Raw genomic sequence first — 21,054 nt, forward strand, 5'->3', positions numbered from 1 at the left:
GGCTATGGCATGCATGGATACGTGAGATGCGCGTGTGCCTCTGCCTCTCCCGGTTGCTCTGCTAACTTAGCACAAGTCGAGCTCTATAGAGTGGCTTAATTGTAATTGAATACAGTCAGTAACGAGAGAGGCGACAAATAATCTGCTTTACATTTAAAAAAAGAAACGCCCCACCGCCTCCCCCTGGCCAGTGCTGTGTGTTTAACCCGTGCCGACACGCTTCTGTTGATTCGTTTATCTGGCTGTGATCACCCGTTATTTGGTAAGGGCACTTTTGATGACTTCGTACCGTTTGCACGCTCACGTACGGCGACCTGTTCTTTTGCCCTGACGTTGGTATTTAAGCTATGGGCTGGTTCAATATCAGCGAAACTTGGAACCTATGTCCACAGCTCAAGTTCTGGGACTGGCGGACTAAATGATTGCGCTCATTTTGAGTGGGATGCACTTTCCCAGGAATTTATTTGATATTTTGCACTCAAAAAATCTGATATTAATGAAAACGATGTTACGTTTATTTAGTCATTTTAATTCGTCCAACTTAATGTATATAATATTCTGTTCTGATTGTTGATAATCTTCGATTTCTTTTCCCCGTAAGGTGAAGACGTTAGACGGCTTGCAAAATGGTACTATTTGGCATCCTGTCGATTTTAGCATCTCTCAGAGTTTGTGGTGGTAAGTCCCTAACTGCAGATTCATTTTTTCTTTCTTTCAAAAGCATTCTTAGTAGCAATGTAGTTTGCCAGTAGAAGTGTTGCCGAAGGGTATTCTATTATTACAGTGACTTTTGGGACAGTAATTGTGTGTATTCAAATTAATGTTGATATAAGATTCCAATAAGTATAGCCTAACTTTGTTGGGCCTTCATTTTGGAAACTCCTCCATTCCTTAATTTTTCCTTCTCTTTTCCCTTCCTCTGCTCCTGCCGGCCTCCCCTCCCTCCACACCCTCACAATCCTTCCCTCTCTTTCTGTCCCCCCCCCCCCCCAGCCTCTCCACCTATCCCTCTGGTCACAGAGCTGACAGCGGCGTTTGGAGACACCGTCGTCCTCCCCTGTGACGGTGCCTACTATGTGGACCAGCTGAGCCAGGGGGAGGACGTGGAGAGGGCCCTGGAGTGGTCCGCGATGGGGAAGGACGTGCTGTCCCACCGGGGGGAGGGGCTGACGGCGGGCAGCGGGTACGAGGGCCGAGCGTTCCTCCCTCCAGAGGGGCTTGTGAAGGGCAACTTCTCTCTGGAGCTTCGGAACGTGGTGCCGACTGATGCCAACGTGTACGAGTGCATCTGGCAAGGCAGGAAGACCATCTCCACTATCTGGCTACTTGTCGATGGTGAGACGTGCTCGTTTGTTGTTTGACAAGATTGTCAGGCGGCCTTGCAGGCTGGCTCCAGCAGGGGGCAGGCTTGGACGTTGCACACCGAAAAACACATTGAGCTGATAATGTCTGAGTCAGTGAGTCACGTCAAATTGTCCAATTGCATGACATTTGCTTCGACACAGCACAGACTTGTAAAACCTTTCTTTAGATACCCAATTGATCCGAGCCAAGTCCGGCATTCAGCTCGTCCCATTTCTCGTTGTCTTTTTCAGTCCCTTCGACGCCAATAGCTTTAGACGTGCCGGTGGGTCGCTCTGCGCATCTTCAATGTTACGGCGACGCCCCCAAGGACCCCACACAGATGATGGTGGGGTGGCAAAAAGACAGTCAAACTATCCTTGCTTTCAACTGTTCCAGTGGCCTCCATTGGCCAGTCAATCCTCACTACATTCCTAACAAACTGTATTTAATGCGCAAGGGGAATTTTACCCTTACCATTGACTCTGTGGGGCACCAGGACCAGGGAGCCTACCGTTGCTACTACAGGACTTCTGGAACAACCCAGGCAGGAACACCTGCGGCCATCCATCTGACTGTCAATTACACTGTTCCTTATGGTAAAGCCATCCAACATACTTAGAGGTTGCTGTGACGATGGCTATACACCTGGCTATTTCTATTGATGATGCACATGCTACATACTACTCTACTGAAACCTAGCGATGCTATCATTAGCAGTTGAGCTTTTTAGGGGCCGGCTATGTGGATGGTTGAATATCGGACTAAGGTGATACACAGTGGTGGTTCTAGACACATTTTACTGGGGGGCCAAGGGGGGGGGGGGGGGGGGCAATGTCCACAATGTCCCTTCCTAGTTTCATGATGTCTACTAGAAAAAGAAAAAGAAAAACATATATATATTTTTTTTTTATTCAGTCAGCTCAGGGGGGCCACAGGGGGGGCCAGGGACATTTTACAGGGGCACTGGCCCCTGTAGCCCCCGTGTAGAAACGCCCCTGGTCATACACCTGCAACTTGTAGGAACTTCCTGTAACAAACGTGTCTTTTTCACTCTACCCCACACAGAGGACAACTGGGAGAGCACTCCTACCGTCACCATGTTGTTTGACGACCTTCAAGAAGGCTCCACAGGTCAGGGTGCCACTATGGGTTCCGTGGAGTACACGACCAGACATTGGAACTGGTCGTCTGGCTGGAAAAGCAACACCAATTCCCTTTGTTTACTAGCTACAGTGTGCATGTCAGTCGATTGATTCCTAGTGGGTAACCGTTGCAAGCTTTCAAGTCATATCATTTCAAATTCTCGTGCTGTCAACAGAGGGTGCTGCAGCAACCTCAGCATCCCCGGTTCCCGCGGCCATGGCGACAGTGACATCATCGCACTTGGCGTGGGGGCAGGACGAGGCGATGACATTGTCACCTGAGCCAGACATCGGTGAGTGTGCAGGGTATGGCACTACTGCACTTGTTGGTCAATGGCACACAAAGTTATGGATAATCTACAAATAATAGACACAGAACTCCAGCCAGCTTGTTTTCCTCATCTCTCTCCCCTGCAGGTTGGCTTGAGACGCTCCCCTGGGTTCGTATCGGGATCTTAGGCGGAGTTCTGTCGCTAACTGCCCTGGTTCTTGGGAGTCTACTGGCAACACACAAGATCTGATGCCCCCCCCCCCCTTCCTCGGACAGAAAGAGAGACAGGAGATCCACGCATCTCTCCTGGATAGAGGCGTACGAGGACAGCTAGATGATGCCGGTTCCCTTACTCCCATGAGATCACCTCTCGTCGCTCTTCTGTCATGTCTGGATCGAGGCGGGGGAACGGCTGGCATGTCAGGGACTTCCGGGGTAGGAAGGGTGGATTCACGTTCTTTATGAAACCAGGCATGAGAGGGAAGTCACAGTGTAGAATGTGTCTTGGATCCAATGCCAGCTGACAAGGCTGACTATAAAAAGGAGATTGTTTTGTTTGTTTGGCCAATTCTATTCCTGTGGCCAATAAAAGGTGATTGCAACACTTTATGTGAAGGTTACATTGACTACCATGTCACTACATATCAACGACATGTAATTCACTTTGGACAAAACCACTAACTCTCTGCATAGCAGTGTTGGTGACGTTTTTTGTTTTTACTGTATGTACTGCTTCGTCATTTCATGATAGTTTATGTGACCATATTGCTGTAGTTTGTAGCTTATTTGTGTGTTATATGTTGGCCCAATTCTATTAGACCATGTATATGTATTTACCCTATAGATTATACCATCTTATCTAATAATAAAACCACTGGCTTCCTCCGGTGCTCTATAGTCATGTCTGCAGGACTGCAGTGTTTGGTAGTTGATTGATATAGTCTGATCCATGGCTGCTCGGATACTTGTTGCAAAGTTGGAATGTGGGATTGGAAGAGGCCTCTGATGAACTTTAGTATGCAGCATTTATAGTAGCTTCTATTAATATCAGGGGCATCAGATGTTTGAACCGACTGGAGGCTGGGGTCAGCACATGGGTTGACACTTTTATCAGCAGTTTTTGAATCATTTCGTGTGCTGTGTTCGTGTGTGTTTATGCTTTACAAATAAAACATCTGTAAAGACAAAGATTCTGTGGTGTGCCATGATGCTATTGTCCCTCTTGGCAAAAGAGGAAGAATTAGTTGCTCAACGTCAAAAGGGATGGAATCTTTATCTTATTTAATATTTAACCAAGTAAAATCAACAAAAATACATCATGGTATCTTCTAGAAATGCAACCCTTCATGCTAGCCAGTTACACACGCACTCTGCAGGCATCACAACTGAAGTAACCTACAACATGACATTTGCAAAGTGACAAAACTAGCCCGTTGGTGAAAGCCCAACACGAAACAAGAAGAATCAAACAAATACTTCACATGGTTACGTTTCATGATGTGAACAGCTTGGTCACGGGGCGTACATTCGGGGAGAGGGGGGTGTTGTGGGGGAATGCTTTTAAAACGGAATCCACGACCAGTACAAACCCCACCGTGTTCTAAAACACCGTGCAAATGTCTGTCATAGAAACTGTCCGGTCAGTCAATTTCAGTTCTGTTCAGGAGAAATCAGGTTTGACCCTGGTATAGAAACGCAGCATGTCGTGTGTGTGTGTGTGTAAAGAGTGTGTGTATGTGTGTTACTGGGTCTGCGCAGGTTTATCCTTTTCTGTATGTATGCCTTTATGTTTGCAGTGCGTGTACCTGTATATGTGTGTGTCCAATGATGCTATGAATATCCATGTGTGTGTGTTATCCAGTGGAGGAGAAGAGGGGGCCGGTGGTGGCAGCGGTGAACACGGGTCCTGTGTAGAGGCCCGGCCCGTCGACAGGCACCTCTCCCAGGGCCTGCAGAGCCACTGTGGCAGCCATGGCCTTGGCATGCTTCTTATTGGGACTGGCTGACTGGGGCTGGTAGTCTCCTCCATTCACCACCACCTGAGAGACACCAGACACACGCACACACAAAAGGGTTGCATTGAAGAAGAAGAAAAAAAACGACGTATCCAGCCATTAAATGTGCCTTCGACCTTTTCAAACACACACCTTGAAGAGGAAGTTCTTGCGGTGGTCCGGCCCACTGTGATGGACCATGACAAACTCCGGGGGGGTCCACCTCTTCTTGTTACACAGCTCCATCAGAGCTGAGACCGGGTGCTTCCCTGAGGGGAGATGGGGAGGGGCGGAGCGACCGTCAACACCAACCTCGCTGCTGTACTTCACACGCTACCTCTGTAGGCCGCTACACAGACACCCAACCCCTCGTTTAACACCACACACGCGTCTACCCAGCACGGACCCCCCACCTTCACACGGCGGTGTTATCTGTGGCTTTCCTTTTTAACAGCACCAATGGAGACGTGTGTGTGTGGGTGTGGCCTCACCGAGCATGTCCTTGGTCACGACTAGGCCGCCAGACTTCTGAGGCTTCTCCCCTTCAGCCACCAGACCTACGAAACACACACACACCACCCCCCCCGGAGATTTAGCTCCATCACCTTCATCATCCTCCTCCTCATCATGTTGACTCCAGCCAGTAAGGGCTGGGCTGATTGGACGAGCACCGCCCTTCAGCGCTGGCTGGCCCCTCCCCTCACCTTTCCGGTCGATCTTGAAGTCGATGACGATGGGCTCGACGGTGCCCTCCCGGTTGCGGCCCAGTCCCTCCCCTGTCCGCCAGCCCATCTTCCTCATGAGGAACTCCCCCACGCCTCCAGAGACCGGGGCCGCACGGAGGAACTGGTCCTGGGAGTGGGGGGGGGGGGGGGGGGGGGGGAAGGAGAGAGAGAGGGAGGGAGGAGTTGGGGGGGTAGCCACAGGAGGAGGGAGCAGAAGACAGGAGAGAAGAGAGGCACACGGGGCAGGAGAGGAGACAGTTAGCTTCCCTCCTCCAGACACACCCCTATACCCAGCTGGCTCATCCAGACACACGGGCAGAGCTACGCACCACACACACACACACACTTTTCAGAGCATGTTTACATTACTTATATCAAACAGTGAGAGTAAGGGATGGCTGCAGTTAAGTTAAGATGTACACTAGACAGGGTTTCTCAGAAAGCAGTGTCAACCCCTTACAGTTTCAAACCCCGCACACACTCACACTCACACAAGCACACACTCACACAAGCGCACACACACACACAAACACACGCAGGGTTGACAGCAGTCCTCCACACTGTACCACACACATCTGTAAGAGGGTGATTTGCTTCAACACTCATGTACTCTCTCTCTCTCACACACACACACACACACACACACACACACACACTTACAGTTAGCAGTAGAAGGAAGGGATCTGTGTGGCGTACGTACCTAGCCCCCCATCCCCCGGCCGAGCATCAGGCAGCTTTAGAGAGGGGGCCTGACTGTGACCGTGGCAACAAGGACAGCTACAAGGACTGACCCTGAAACGAGTGTCCATAGAGAGAGGTGAAAGTTCACAGGCCGCCCCTGTGAACCTCCACCTCCCTCTCTCATCCCGACCCCCCGCCCCCCCCCCCCTCCCGACCACACCCGACCCCTCCCCGCCCTCCCTCCCGCCTGCCTGTGCACATGGCAACTACCCTCCGAAGCACACACACCCACAAACAAACAGTCAGGTTGACAGGGACACTAAGCCCCTCCCCCACCTCCCTCCCTCCCCCACCCACCGTCAAGTTCTAAACATGCCTCGGCCCGATCCAAGCGCGTGAATAACTCGAGGTGTCCTGTGATACACTGAAATCGACCGGGCAGTGGAAAATAATACTGTGAGCGTTCTCTCCTCTGGTGATGTAACCGTTGGCAACTTAAGCAGTGAGACATTCCATATGGTTAATATAGTACAGAGGGATTTTAAGGACCAACTCCTCCTGTCAGGGCTGTAGTGTGTGTACTGTGTGTGGGGGGGGGGGGTCTTCTCCTCGCATGTCTGTATGTTTACAGAGCAGCGTTTGGTTGCACACACACACACACACACACACACACACAGGGACATCAAAGTCCCTTAACTATTCGAGGAGACGTTACGTGTGTCTGCCTTGACCTGCTCTGTTGGGGTATGTATGACATGAGATCCATCATACATCCAACACGCTGTGTCAGCTTAGTGTTCATGACAAAGAGGTTCAAGGAGAGGAGGAAGCCATTGGAAAGTATGAAGACCGTGCCGACCTTGTGAGCATATGTGTGTGTGTGAAGGTCTATGTGGTCTATCTTCTCTTGAACCCTGGGATATCCACACCCCAGGTCAGAGACACAATCCTTTCTCTCTCTCCATCTCCTAAATGTCCTCTCGGCGTCGAATTCGACCCGTGTGGCTAGATTCTGACGGGAGCGAAGCTTCCATTCCTCCCCCTACTCTGGCGCCCGAGGGAAGGGAAGAAGGGAGCAAGACAGGCAGGAAGTGGCGAATTTTCCGGAGGGTTCTAAGCACCCCTTGTCCTGAGGTGAAGGTAGGGTAGGGAAAGAGGAGGAGGGGGGGGGGGGGGGGGGGGGGGTCGGTACTGCACACTTACTTCCATCCATAACTCCTCTTCCTCCCCTCCCCCCTCTTTCCTGTTATTTTGCGCTCCGAGGCCCCCTAATCCTCAGGGGCTTCCTGTCAGCAGCCAGACTAGACCGCCCCCTAGTGGCTGGGAGCCCAAACTGCACTTGCACCTGCTTTGGTAAGAAGGTAACATGTGAGGCGTCTGCATCACTGCCCGTTGAGGTGTACCCACTTCACGACAACAGTGTGTGTGTTTGTGTGTGTGGAGGGGAGGGAGGGAGGGGGGGATTCCCTGATGGGTGATTAACAATACTGTATGGACAGCCAGATTCGAGTGAATGTTGATTCAACTCAAACAAGCGTGATTCCTCTCTGACGCATACAGACACACACACACGACAAAACAAACAGGCAAACACACAGTCACACAAACAAACACACGCACACAAAACGTCAGCGCATCAGAGGGTTTTCCAGATAGCAGGTGGAATGACGTCATCCTGTTATCTAACCCCTGCGGTCCAACTGGAGGAAGGAGGGGGTACACAGTCCCTCACCACAGACAGCGAAGCTACGTTTCACTCTAGCGTCAACGAGGCTGCTCCAGGTGGATCTAGCTCTGGTGACTGGGGGCCGGATTTAAGACGGTGTGTGTTCAGTGATGAAGTGGGTACACCCGTTGGCATTGGCGATGCAGACGTCAGAAGCACGGGGTTGGTGGGGGGTGGGGGGTGTGTGTAGGGAGGTGGGTGGATGGAAGTGTGTGTGTGGTACCTTTTTGATCCAGGCTTGAGGGCCGCTGTTGGACAGCTCCTCTGAACTCAGCACCTGGGCTCCTGTAGTTCCGGTGAACAGACCTGGGATGGTGTTAGACTGGGCCCAGGCATCCACCTGGAGGGAGGGAGGGAGGGAGGGAGGGAGGGAGGGAGGGAGGGAGGGAGGGAGGGAGGGAGGGAGGGAGGGAGGGAGGGAGGGAGGGAGGGAGGGAGGGAGGGAGGGAGGGAGGGAGGGAGGGAGGGAGGGAGGGAGGGAGGGAGGGAGGGAGGGAGGGAGGGAGGGAGGGAGGGAGGGAGGGAGGGAGGGAGGGAGGGAGGGAGGGAGGGAGGGAGGGAGGGAGGGAGGGAGGGAGGGAGGGAGGGAGGGAGGGAGGGAGGGAGGGAGGGAGGGAGGGAGGGAGGGAGGGAGGGAGGGAGGGAGGGAGAAAGTTGAGAGACACACCAGTGACAGGCTGGGTGGAGGGGGTGATAGTGACAGGCTGGGTGGAGAGTATGGTAGTGACAGGCTGGTTAGAGGGGGTGGTAGAGACTAGAGCCCGACCGATTTATCGGCGGGCCGATATTATCGGCCGATATTAGGCATTTAACTATCGGACGATATAATAACTAATGGACGATATATGTATTTTATTTTTTATTATGCCTTCACAATACAAACAAACAATGTACACAATCAAGGCTCATAATAGCCGATAAATGAATAAATAAATAAAAATTGATGAAACACCCTTTAACCATGTTATGAGTGTTGGCGTTGCATAGTTTGTCCACCATAGGACACTCTACAATGTCCCTGTTGGCAACACTCCGGTTAGAACGCCACAAACCCTACAACCAGCTGATCGAGCCAGAGTGTTAGAGAAATCTGTTTATGTTTTGTTACATGTTTCTGGATTATTATAATTTATATATATATATATATATATATATAAATGCAGATATCAGATTTTTAAATTATCAAATATTTGTATCGGTATTTGCCTTAAAAATCCTTTATCGGTCGGGCTCTAGCAGAGACATGCTGGGTGGAGGGGGCGGTTGTGACATGCTGGGTGGAGGGGGTGGTTGTGACATGCTGGGTGGAGGGGGTGGTTGTGACAGGCTGGGTGGAGGGGGTGGTTGTGACATGCTGGGTGGAGGGGGTGGTTGTGACATGCTGGGTGGGTGGAGGGGGTGACAGGCTGGGTGGGTGGAGGGGGTGACAGGCTGGCTGGGTGGAGGGGGTGACAGGCTGGCTGGGTGGAGGGGGTGACAGGCTGGCTGGGTGGAGGGGGTGACAGGCTGGCTGGGTGGAAGGGGTGACAGGCTGGGTGGGTGGAGGGGGTGACAGGCTGGGTGGGTGGAGGAGATGACAGGCTGGGTGGAGGGGGTGACAGGCTGGGTGGGTGGAGGGGGTGACAGGCTGGCTGGGTGGAGGGGGTGACAGGCTGGCTGGGTGGAGGGGGTGACAGGCTGGCTGGGTGGAGGGGGTGACAGGCTGGCTGGGTGGAGGGGGTGACAGGCTGGCTGGGTGGAAGGGGTGACAGGCTGGGTGGGTGGAAGGGGTGACAGGCTGGGTGGGTGGAGGGGGTGACAGGCTGGGTGGGTGGAGGAGATGACAGGCTGGGTGGAGGGGGTGACAGGCTGGGTGGGTGGAGGGGGTGGCTGTACCTGCTCCTGGGCTCTGGTCAGCATGCACATGGCGTTGACGTCGTACGGGTTCTCAGCCAGACGCCTCTGGGCCTTGATCCTCTCACTGACCGCCTGGGTGATGTCCACTGGCTGGTGGGACCAACACACACACATCATATACACACACACACACATCATATACACATACACACGAAAACAGGACGATGAATACAGTGACACATCACACACACACACACACACACACGGACCTGCAGAGGCGGCTCCGGGAACACGCTGTCGCCGTCCACCACGGGCTTCACCACCAGCGGAACGCCCGACGCCGCCTCGCCCGACGACGCAGCCTTGGCCACCACGGCGGCGGCCTTGACGGCGGCCAGGGCCTTGGCCTTCTCCACGCCCTTCTTCTCCACGGGGACCCACTCGCCGTACGCGCCCTCGCCCTCCTTCTTCCGGTGCTGGGAGCCCGACGACACCGGGAACTCCTTGGCGTAGGCCGCGTCGCTCCGCACGCCAACCGCCGGGCGCACAGAAGCGTTCTGGTGGGGGGGGGGGGGGGGGGGGGGCAGGGGGAGGGGGTGAGGGGGAGGCAGAGGGGAGGGGTTACTGTAAAAGTTGGGGGAGGAAGTGAAGTCAAAATTATAATAAATGCCTAAACCAGGAGGTAGACCATTACTGGTCTGGTTGTGGGATCCCAGGACACGGTATTGAGTGGTAATGAGAACAGCGGGGCGGGGAGGAGGGGGCAACATGGCACACCCCCTTCAGTAACACCACCCTTGTAGTATTTTAAAAACCCAGCCTATTTTCACCTTCTCCTTCATACTGAACATTGCGAGGTAACATTCAGTGGCTCTGAATTGCCAAAAACCCAATCAAAATGCTGACTATGGATGCGAAAAAGGCAGAAAATCTAACCCGATCCGAACTTTTGTTCGACGGACGAAAGTTACGGAGGCAGTGTGTAAGCGCGATTTACATAATGTGAGGACATATTATTTTTTGTTTACATGCAAACATTTCGGACACAAATTTCGGACTCAGAGTTCCCTTTACATTTACACAAAATGAGGGGGGGTGGGAGAAGGTAAGAGAGAAAGAAAGAGAGCTAAAGAGAAAGAGAGCGATAAAGGAGCCTCCAGCTTACATTGATGCTGAAGGAGATGCCCTTGACCTCCCTCAGGGCGGCTCCTCCAAAGGGCTTCCCCTCCTCCTCCTCGTCAGAGTGGTGAGGCTGGGCCACGGCCAGCTCTCCTTTACTCTCCACGATCTTCTTACATTTCTACACACACACACACAGGGCTTTAACCGTCAACATTACCGGTGCACAAGTATTTCAATTTTCGTTTTGGAAGGGCAAAATACTTGGATTTTCATTTTTTTTGTATACAATACATGTTCAGATCCCTCACAATTACATCAACAAAAATGTCAGAGAAATAGTTTGCACAACAGAGAGAGCAGGAGAGAGCATGAGGGTGCAAGACACAAAGAGAGAGAGACAGAGACAGAGACAGAGAGAGAGAGAGAGAGAGAGAGAGAGAGAGAGAGAGAGAGAGAAGAGAGAGAGAGATAAAGAGAGCATAAGATGAGTGAGATGAGACACAAAGAGATCTCTTACGTCCGTGAACTCTTTAATACTGATGATGTTGGCCTGCTTGGACACCTTCCTCTTCGCCTCCTCGATGGCGGCCATGTTGGGCTGCGGGGGCCCCGGGGGGGGCTTGTTGGTGATGGAGGGCAGGGGTGCCATCTGGGGCATGCTGGACAGGGCCCCCATGCTGGACAGGGCGGCGGTCATGGTGGCTGCGGTCATGCTCGCCATGGCGGCGTTCATGGCCATGGCGGGCAGGTTCAAGGGCAGGTTCAGGGGCAGCTGGACCAGGGCTTTGGGGCGCAGGCTGTCGGGGATGGGCATCCCCGCCTTGGCACACATGGCGGCCGCGTTGGCCTTGGCGATCTCCAGCAGCTGGTCTTTATCTGAGAGAGGGAGAGAGAGAGAGAGAGAGAGGGATAGAGAGAGAGAGAGAGGGATAGAGAGAGAGAGGGATAGAGAGAGAGAGAGAGAGAGAGAGGAGGGATAGAGAGAGAGAGGGAGAGAGAGAGAGAGAGAGAGAGAGGGATAGAGAGAGAGAGGGATAGAGAGAGAGAGAGAGAGAGAGGAGGGATAGAGAGAGAGAGGGAGAGAGAGAGAGAGAGAGAGAGAGAGAGAGAGAGAGAGAGAAAAAAAAAAACGTGTTAGGAAAAAGCATTTCAAAAGTGTTACTGCTTAGCATAGTGTTCACGTTTGTTCCGCTCTCATCCGTGATGCTCCGATAGCCCTCGAATAGGCCTCGAAAAAACAACAGATGACATATCAGGTCCTACTAACCGAGCTCTGTGAGGCGCGAGGGGCTCTTGCTGGCGCTGCGCTGCGTGCGCGCGGGGGACCTCTTCTTGCGGAGGATGAGCACGGGGGAGTGGCTCGGCTCGCGCTTCCAGCGGTCCCTCTGGCTCAGGGTGTTGCCGGCGAACGCGCCCCTCCGCCTCCGGGACCCCGAACGCGACCTGGACCTCCTCGACCTCCTGCCGGGCGACCGGGACCGCGACTGTTTCCTCTTGGGGGATCGGGACCGCGACTGTTTCCTCTTGGGGGATCGGGACCGCGACTGTTTCCTCTTGGGGGATCGGGACCGCGACTGTTTCCTCTTGGGGGATCGGGACCGCGACTGTTTCCTCTTGGGGGATCGGGACCGCGACCGCTTGGCCCGTCCCCTGGACCTGGACCGCGACGCGCGCTTCCTGTGAGACGGCGTCCTGGATTTGGACTTCCTCCTGCGGCTCTTCTTCGCGGCGGGCTTGTCTTCGGCTTTGGGAGCAGGCTTGTCTTCGGCCTTGGCAGCGGGCTTGTGTCCGTCCCCGGGGGCCTGCTGGTGGTTGGACTGCGGGGAGCCGGAGCGGGAGCCTGCGGTCCCCCCTGCAGACGCCGCCGCCTCCTTAGAGGGGGCCTGTGGCAGGGTGTCGGAGGGGCCCTCCGAGGCCCCCGGGTCAGCCGTCTCCTGGAGTGGCTGAGGGTCCGCGGACGACGGGGCTGAAGGCACCTCCGGGGGAACGGGGCACTTCGGGGGAGACCCGGGAGGTTCCGAGGCCTGTGGCGTCGAGAGCGCCGCCTCTCCCTTGACCTCCAACAGAGGCACTGGTTTCCACGCTCCCGAGTTCGTCGCCTCCTCTTGCGAGCTGCTTGCGCCAGGCAGGGCTGAGGGCTCGGCAGGAACCGGAAGGTTCTGGGGTCCGTCTGCGGGCTCGGACACGGAGACGACCTCTTCAACCGCGGCCGCGTCCTTCTCGGCTGGTGGTCCTTCTTTACGTTTGGAGCTGGTCTCTCGGGACGTGGAACGGTGGCGTCTCGACGGAGACGTCGACCTGGATTTTGTCCGCCTCCTCCTGGTTCTGGACCTGGACCTGGAGCGATACGGCGATCTGGACTTCCTGTCTCTCCTCAGGACCACGACAGACCTGGAGCGGGTTCTCCTGGACCTCCGGGCAGACCTGGAGCGCGAGCGGTGGCGAGACCTGGACCGTGACCTGCTTCTGGACCTCCTGCTCCTGTGCCCCGACTTGGAATTGGACCGTGGGCGGCGTCTGGCCGAGCGGGACCCGGAGCGGGACCTATGCCTGCTGTCTCTGCCCGTGTCTTTGGGGACGATGTCGGGCAGATCCTGCGACCTGCCGTTGGCCGACGGGTCCTTCCCGTCCCGGCGCTCCGGCTCCCCGGCTACAGGCTCCGCCTCCGACTCAGTCGAGCTCCCCGTCTTATCATCGTCCTTCCTGCGTTGTTTCTTCTTCTTCTTCTTCTTCTTGGACGAGTGGCGCTTACGCCGTTTGGATTTCTCCTCGTCTTCCCCTGTGAGAAGGGAAACAACATCAGTGTGTCACGGGGGATCCAAAAAAAATAAAAAAGGTTAGCACACGCCCCAGTGTGAGAGACGGGGTCTGAAAAGGTTCAAAGTTCACCGGTCTGCGGGTCTTTCGGTTTGTCCGACTGCTGCTCTCGTCCGTTGCTAGAAAACAAGGACGTGAAAAGGATAAGACCGGTTAGCTTTTTTTCAGTATGCTGACAAGCCACTTAAACAACAGGGATGCTTGGTGAAATCTGTTTCTCACCTGTCCCCATGCTGAGCGGCCCCATCAGAATCCACTGCTGACTCGGAGCTGCTGTCCCTGTCTTCCTTCCGTCTCTTCTTCTTCTTTTTGCTCTTGTGCTTTTTGTGCTTCTTGTGCTTCTTGTGAAGGACATCCCCTTCTTCCTTGTTGCTGACCACAGAAGCGTCTTCTTTATCTGACCATGGACATAAAGGTGTTAGGTTAATCTTGTGGTGTTATATACCATACGGTTATTTATTTTGACTCGTTAAGAATACAACCTTGTGGTATCGTTCCTGTTGCTCCTTCTGTAGTTACTTGCCCATTGCTTTGCGGGTCATCAGTTGGACTAGAGAAGAACAGTCATTATGGAGTTGTACAATGAATTACACGTCACGAATAAACAACGAGATAGCTAACCAGTTACAAACCATTTAGTTGCACAGATAAACGAACTTCTGTGTACTGAAATAACCAACAGATTACAACCAATCGTGCTAAGTCAGTGAATTATACATTTAGGATAGCCTAACTAAACCGCTAGCCAGGCAATGAATAAATGCCAGGGTTAGCTAAAAGGCAATGTCAAACTAAGCCATGAACGACAAGTTAGATATGTTGTGTCATATAATGTCATTATTTTCAATACGACCAAGCAAAACAGTTACCTACGTGCTAATGCTAATGTCAGCTTGCTACAGTACAGACAAGATTGTAACTCTCGCTAGTGCTAGTAGCTCTAGTTAGCTGGCCGAACTACGCGTTGTTGTTGTCCAGAGACTGAGATAGCTAGTTACTGTTTAGCAACCAGTTAAGTATGTCTGAATGAGTGTTTCCGTTATTAGGGAGAAAGCACATTTGCACGTCAAGTTAGAGCATTACACAAACACACCTGGTATCCTGACTTTCTTCGATTTCTTTTATCTTATTTACAACGAAGTCGCGGAAGATTTGTTCTATGGCCGCCATGTTTCAGCGTGTATTTCCAGTCCTCCAGTATCCCAACATTCCCTGCGCATGGTTGCCATGCCAATAGTGGGGGAGCTGGGTAATGTAGTCTTATTGCCAAAAATATCCACGGTAATGTAGTTGATGAACCAGCAAGGACTGGTCTCCAAGACAAAAATCCCAATAAAGCATCCTACATATTATGTAGCCTAATGTAATGGCTATGACTGCATGACTGCATGCTTAGTTCGCTTATGCCTTGGGCCGGCCCTGACTGCAGGTGACTTCAGGAACTAGACCTGCCGTGCATACTCACGAATGTTAATGTCATACTAGTAAGCATGAATTAACTACGAATCATGATACTTTCACCAAAATAGGAGTCATTATAACAGAGACATATGATTCATTGTTTTTTTTTTTAAGAGTTTTATTTCCGTGACAAAGTTGAAGCTGAGTAGGGCCATGTCCAATAACATGAAGATTTACTAGACAGGATTGAAACAGTTGTTAATCATCCAAAGAAGTAAAAATAAGGGACACAACATTTGGAAATAGAATCAATATAACTCAATAACACGATGTTCCCTGTTCCACATTTCAGAGGTTATAAAACTGATTTGAAATGCTTTATATTGTCTGGTATTTTTGCAGGATTTCTTGTGCAGGTCTTTATGCTGCTACGGGGTAAGAGCAAATGGATGCTCTCTTCAACTGACAGTCCACAGATGTCCACCAACTCTCATCTGTGTGTGTGTGTGTGTGTGTGTGTGTGTGTGTGTGAGTGAGTGAATGAGTGAGTGAGTGAGTGAGAGAGAGAGAGCGAGAGAGAGAGAGAGAGAGAGAGAGAGAGAGAGAGAGAGAGAAAGAAAGAAAGAAAGAAAGAGAGAAAGAAAGAGAGACAGGGAGAGTTGGGGGAGGCAAAAAAAGTTAAAGGAAATGTTACTGAAACAGAAAAGGTTGAGTAGAAAAATATCTGTCACGGTAAAGGTAATTCACAAATCACATCATAATATCATCTTTATTCACTGACAAAAAAAAACACCTAGTCAAGTGCTCACGTAAATATTTCCTCAACATGTCTAAATGTTGCATGTTTATCATTTCAGATACGATTTTAAACTGTAGAGAGCGTCTCACCAACTCTGAACATTTCCAGACAAGCCGGCTTGTCTCTCAGTGTGTTTAGGTGTCCAGGCATCCAGTCAGTGTAATCCCAGGCGGACCCATCAGTCCATTCATACTTCTGGCCCTGATGATGTCACACACACACAAGCTCTAACCCTCTGAGGCATCTACAATGGCTATAACATGTGAACAGATTTTTTTAAATAGCAACATGATTTGACAGGTTAAAAGTGAAGGTCAAAGGGGAAATGCTGACCTTGCCAACTCCGCCTAGCCAAGTCAAAACAGGGCTGTTGCTGGTCTTGGTCACCATGGAGACCAAGCGAGAGTGCAGGTCACTGTTGGTAATGGAGGCCAGGTTTCCGAGAGGGCTGACAACTCTGCATGAGGCCTGGAACACACACACCAACAACTCAGCATGGTTTGTCGTTGTGTTTCAGTGAAAAACGCTTTAAAGCCTATGGGTCTTATACATATATACTTTGCGGCCTTGTAGAAATACTTCAAAATACTTTCATGGAGACCCTTCATGTGCTGATGTCTGTGTGGTAGGCATTCACCTCTGCTTGGCTGAAGGTCATTGGAGTTGGATTGAATTGGTAGCAGCGGCCTTTAATGACCTCTCCAACACACTTTGTGTCTAACTGATCTTGAACTCTGGAGACATCTGAAACAGAAAATGTTTTGTTTGTCAATAGAAATTTGTACATTTGCTTTCTCCATTTTTGATTGTTGTTTTGGTTTTAGTTTTTACACACACACTCACCCTGCGGCTTCATTATGAAGTTCCTCTCCATCTCTCCGACAAGCCTCATGTTCCTCTCCATCTCTCCGACTTCCTGGATGATGTGTCCTGTCCTGGTGTCCACCAGTGTGGCCCGGGAGTTCTCTGTGCCCTGTCTGAACAAGTCCACGGAGGGAGGAACATACACTGGAGAGAGAGAGAGACAAAGACAGAGAGAGAGAGAGAGAGAGAGAGAGAGAGAGAGAGAGAGAGAAGAGAGAGAGAGAGAGAGAGAGAGAGAGAGAGAGAGAGAGAGAGAGAGAGGAACGTAAGAAACCAAGCAATAGGGGGTAATATCATGATACAATAGAGCAGGGCTCTCCAACCCTGTTCCAGACAGCTATCTGCCTGTTGGGTTTTGCTCCAACCACACCTATTTGACGGGATTAAACACTAGTTACCTGATCAACCAACTGATCATTAGAATCAGGTGTGCTAGATTAGCGTTGAAGCAAAAACCTGCAGGCAGCCCTACAGGAACAGGGTTGGAGACCCCTGCTGAATAGACAGTATACCTACCCTTCCCCACCCTCCTCTCCATCTCACTGATGTGCTCCTTCAGCAGGCCGGTGTTCAGGTCCATCAGGAAGCGTCTGGAAGGTTCTGTGCCCTGCCTGCGCTGCTCCACTGGGACACTGTGAACCTCGGCTACCACCTCAGACCATTCCTTCTGCACTTCTGTAGTACACAGGGTCAGACAAGGTCATTTGCTATGGGCTAACATAAATATGGGTAAATGTACATGGTCAAACACACTACAAATAGATGACTCTCCAGTGCAAACATGTTACACACCTGGCTGAGTGTTCCTCTCCATCTCTCCGACAAGCCTCATGTTCCTCTCCATCTCTCCAACTTCCTGGATGATGTGTCCTGTCCTGGTGTCCACCAGTGTGGCCCGGGAGTTCTCTGTGCCCTGTCTGAACAAGTCCACGGAGGGAGGAACATACACTGGGGAGAGAGACGAGGAGCGGGGGACGACAGGAGAGAACAGGGGGATTGGCGAAGAAAGAGAGGATGATATATAACTTTATTTGCAGATTCAAGGTCCAGATAGAAAAGTACACACATAACATATTACAAGAGGGGTACACACAAACATAAATACATACAGACATACTGACTACCACATAGTACATAAAGAGAACGTACAAAACATACATACATACATACATACATACATACTTACATACATACATACATACATACATACATACATACATACATACATAGTTACAAATAGCTATGCACAATAATCAAAACAGGAACAGATGCGTGTTCCAGTGTTTCCAAAGTTGGGAGGTATATTTGGTATCACTAAGTACTGGGTTGGTTAAGGCGGTAACAATTGTATTCTTTGACTGTTAATCATTACATGAATATGTACATCAAATTCCTCAGCACACATGGAAGGTGGGAACATTACTCGTCACAAACAAATGCCTTGCACTGGTCCATCTTGGACACTTCAACAGGATTCTAAGTGCATCATTGTGTGCCACTTTTATCTTCTTTATCTTTGCTTTACTGTAGCTGCACCATATGTGAGCTGTATACAGTGGTGTACAGTATGCTCTAAAAAGAGATGTTTTAAATTCTTCAGTACACATATGAAATTTGCGTGCCAGCATGTTTCCATGTCCATGTAATTTACAGCACTGGCACTGTATGTCGTCATCGTCACAAAAATTATCTGTGATGATGTGACCCAGGTATTTTGCTTTAGCAACTATGTTTAGCTCTTGCCCTAACAAGTAAAAAGAGGGAAAGCATAGCTTCCTGTCCTCTTTAGTTCTGGCAATCATTACAACACTCTTTTTTACATAGAATTTGATGTCATACTGTAGTGACTACAGTAATGAGTACTGTAGTGACCACTGCTGTAGTAGTCCATAGTTTGAGCCGACTCTAAGCAGTTGGACCATACCATAAGTACCTTGTGATCAAGAAAGACATCATGGAAATCCCATTTGCCCCCCAAAAAACAACCAGCCAGAAAACTGAAATCACAGTTACCTAAAAATATGGTTTACCTACCCTTCCCCACCCTCCTCTCCATCTCACTGATGTGCTCCTTCAGCAGGCCGGTGTTCAGGTCCATCAGGAAGCGTCTGGAAGGTTCTGTGCCCTGCCTGCGCTGCTCCACTGGGACACTGTGAACCTCAGCTACCACCTCAGACCATTCCTTCTGCACTTCTGTAGTACACAGGGTCAGACAAGGTCATTTGCTATGGGCTAACATAAATATGGGTAAATGTACATGGTCAAACACACTACAAATAGATTGTAAACATTTTTCACACCTGGCTGAGTGTTCCTCTCCATCTCTCCGACAAGCCTCATGTTCCTCTCCATCTCTCCAACTTCCTGGATGATGTGTCCTGTCCTGGTGTCCACCAGTGTGGCCCGGGAGTTCTCTGTGCCCTGTCTGAACAAGTCCACGGAGGGAGGAACATACACTGGGGAGAGACGAGGAGCGGGGGACGACAGGAGAGAACAGGGGGATTGGCGAAGAAAGAAAGGATGAGAACTGACATCATAGAAACCCCATTTGCCCCAAAAAACGACAACACCAACCAGGAAACTGAAATCTAGTTTGCCTGTAATATGGTTTACCTACCCTTCCCCACCCTCCTCTCCATCTCACTGATGTGCTCCTTGAGCAGGCCGGTGTTCAGGTCCATCAGGAAGCGTCTGGAAGGTTCTGTGCCCTGCCTGCGCTGCTCCACGGGGACACTGCGAGGCAGACCCACGCTCTCCCTCACCCAGCCTGCCTCTGTCATCTTGGCTGGCTCCTCCACTGAGCCTAAAGAGGGCATCGTCAATAGCACACCAATAACTGTCCTACTATGGATTAGAAGGTGAAGATCGGTTGTCTATTCCAAGTGCTACAATTGCGTTGCTACTACCACACAGTACACGCTCACGCACACAACCACGCACACTCCCGGTGGGTCACATGCACACTCACCTGCAGAGTTCAAGATGAAGTTTGTCTCCATGTCCCCGACCGCTTGGACGATGTTCCCAGTCTTTTTGTCCACTGGAGTGTGCGGAGAGTTCTGGATGCCCTGTCTGAGTAAGCCCATAGAGGGAGGCTCAAACACTGGGGAGAGAGAAAAGAAGAGAAAAATATGGCCATTCAGAGCGTGGAGAATCGGAGTCTCTGTTCAAAGACGGTCACTGTGTTGTGAAGTCGTATAGGTTGAAAACAGTTGGGTGTGTAAGACGTGTAAGTGAGCGTAAAAGATGTGTAACTGTGGTCAGGCGTCGGTTGTGTATTGCTCTTACCATGCCCCACCCTCCTCTCCATCTCACTGGCATGTTCCTTCAGCAGGCCAGTGTTCAGGTCCACCAGGAAGCGTCTGGAAGGTTCTGTGCCCTGTCTGCGCTGGTCAAAGGCTGGGATTCTCCTGGGCAGAATCAGTTGGTCATTGTGGACCATGCCTCTTGGTGGAGCTACAACGTCATCTCTCAAGGGGGCAGCACTGAGGCCTAACACAACATAAATCAGCAAATCAGCAAAGCTACAGTGCGTCCATTGGAAATTCTTTACAAACTAATTGTATTTCAGTTTTGCCCGACAAGAATATATAGCCTCCTTAAAAACAAATGCTCAAACATCATTTCATGAGTTCCCTCAAGTGGAGACCATCTGTTGTGTATGTATACAAGGCCAAAATGTGAAGCAAAATATTCTGTAACTTTCCGGAGGGAAGATATTTGAAGTTTTTTTTCTCTAATCCAGGCATTACATGTCTTGGGAGAGTGGGAGGAGGGGGGTCCTCAGTACCAGAACATTCTGGCCCAGTATGTGAAGTCTTCACAAACAAACACACTAACCTCGACCTTAGGATCCAATTAAGGCAAGTTATCAGATCATACTGAAACGCAGCCACTCCGCCTATTTGTAAAATGATTAACCTATGTGCCAGACAACTATGGCCTAAATAATGATATGCTGTAAGAGCAAAGTTCATCAGCATGGTCAAAGGCTAATATCTTCTTTTATTTTGCCATTTAAATGTAAAATAAGTTCAAGTAATGATGATGAACTGATGCTGTGTATTATTTTCTAAAAACCTGTGAAGTTGTCTTGTCATTTTATAAGGTAACAAACTAGTGTTGAACTCTCACCTGACAATGCACAAAGGCACAAAACCACCAAGTTCAGCATCCTGTGAATAAGAGAATAAGACAAAACAAGATCATTTAATGAGTGGACACATATGTTTACAGATCCACAAACTCAGCACTCACACGTAAATGCACAGATACAATCAATCATCGGATTAAGGTATTTAATCATATTCAAACCGTTCTTGCATACAAGTC

General features: G+C 50.7%; 3 protein-coding genes across 6 annotated transcripts; 1 reads left to right on the plus strand and 2 right to left on the minus strand.

Annotated features, from left to right (window-relative positions):
- The first annotated feature begins 49 nt into the window (after positions 1-49).
- On the plus strand, positions 50-3,936 carry LOC146261163 (matrix remodeling-associated protein 8). 2 transcript variants are annotated; one of them, XM_084668158.1, is made up of 7 exons: positions 50-262; positions 602-678; positions 994-1,335; positions 1,596-1,940; positions 2,410-2,475; positions 2,663-2,779; positions 2,904-3,936. In XM_084668158.1, exons 2-7 carry the CDS (start codon positions 627-629, stop codon positions 3,005-3,007), a joined length of 1,026 nt encoding a protein of 341 aa, XP_084524284.1. In that variant the 5' UTR covers positions 50-262; positions 602-626; the 3' UTR covers positions 3,008-3,936. The 2 variants fall into 2 exon arrangements, with proteins under 2 accessions (XP_084524284.1, XP_084524285.1); XM_084668159.1 differs by lacking the exon at positions 50-262 and having other exon boundaries at positions 304-678.
- An 85-nt stretch (positions 3,937-4,021) lies between these two features.
- sonb (SON DNA and RNA binding protein b) lies at positions 4,022-14,866 on the minus strand. 3 transcript variants are annotated; one of them, XM_084668438.1, is made up of 14 exons: positions 14,752-14,866; positions 14,141-14,208; positions 13,881-14,055; positions 13,731-13,777; positions 12,109-13,620; positions 11,359-11,717; positions 10,885-11,019; positions 9,989-10,276; positions 9,759-9,869; positions 8,107-8,223; positions 5,456-5,603; positions 5,243-5,308; positions 4,905-5,020; positions 4,022-4,796 (listed from the first exon to the last, which is right to left on the minus strand). In XM_084668438.1, exons 1-14 carry the CDS (start codon positions 14,826-14,828, stop codon positions 4,611-4,613), a joined length of 3,405 nt encoding a protein of 1,134 aa, XP_084524564.1. In that variant the 5' UTR covers positions 14,829-14,866; the 3' UTR covers positions 4,022-4,610. The 3 variants fall into 3 exon arrangements, 2 of the variants coding, with proteins under 2 accessions (XP_084524564.1, XP_084524566.1); XR_014724803.1 differs by lacking the exons at positions 4,022-4,796; positions 4,905-5,020; positions 5,243-5,308 and adding an exon at positions 6,177-6,268 and having other exon boundaries at positions 5,465-5,603; XM_084668440.1 differs by lacking the exons at positions 4,022-4,796; positions 4,905-5,020; positions 5,243-5,308; positions 5,456-5,603 and adding an exon at positions 5,616-6,268.
- Positions 14,867-15,249: 383 nt separating this feature from the next.
- LOC146261165 (uncharacterized) lies at positions 15,250-20,954 on the minus strand. Its single transcript, XM_084668333.1, has 13 exons — positions 20,857-20,954; positions 20,011-20,214; positions 19,691-19,825; positions 19,340-19,525; positions 19,023-19,178; positions 18,757-18,915; positions 17,515-17,670; positions 17,239-17,397; positions 16,702-16,866; positions 16,496-16,602; positions 16,192-16,326; positions 15,948-16,059; positions 15,250-15,553 (listed from the first exon to the last, which is right to left on the minus strand). Exons 1-13 carry the CDS (start codon positions 20,894-20,896, stop codon positions 15,480-15,482), a joined length of 1,788 nt encoding a protein of 595 aa, XP_084524459.1. The 5' UTR covers positions 20,897-20,954; the 3' UTR covers positions 15,250-15,479.
- Positions 20,955-21,054: the final 100 nt, after the last annotated feature.

The sequence above is a fragment of the Hypomesus nipponensis genome, chromosome 12, assembly GCF_054491055.1.
Source record: "Hypomesus nipponensis isolate SF chromosome 12, ASM5449105v1, whole genome shotgun sequence".
NCBI lineage: Eukaryota > Metazoa > Chordata > Actinopteri > Osmeriformes > Osmeridae > Hypomesus > Hypomesus nipponensis.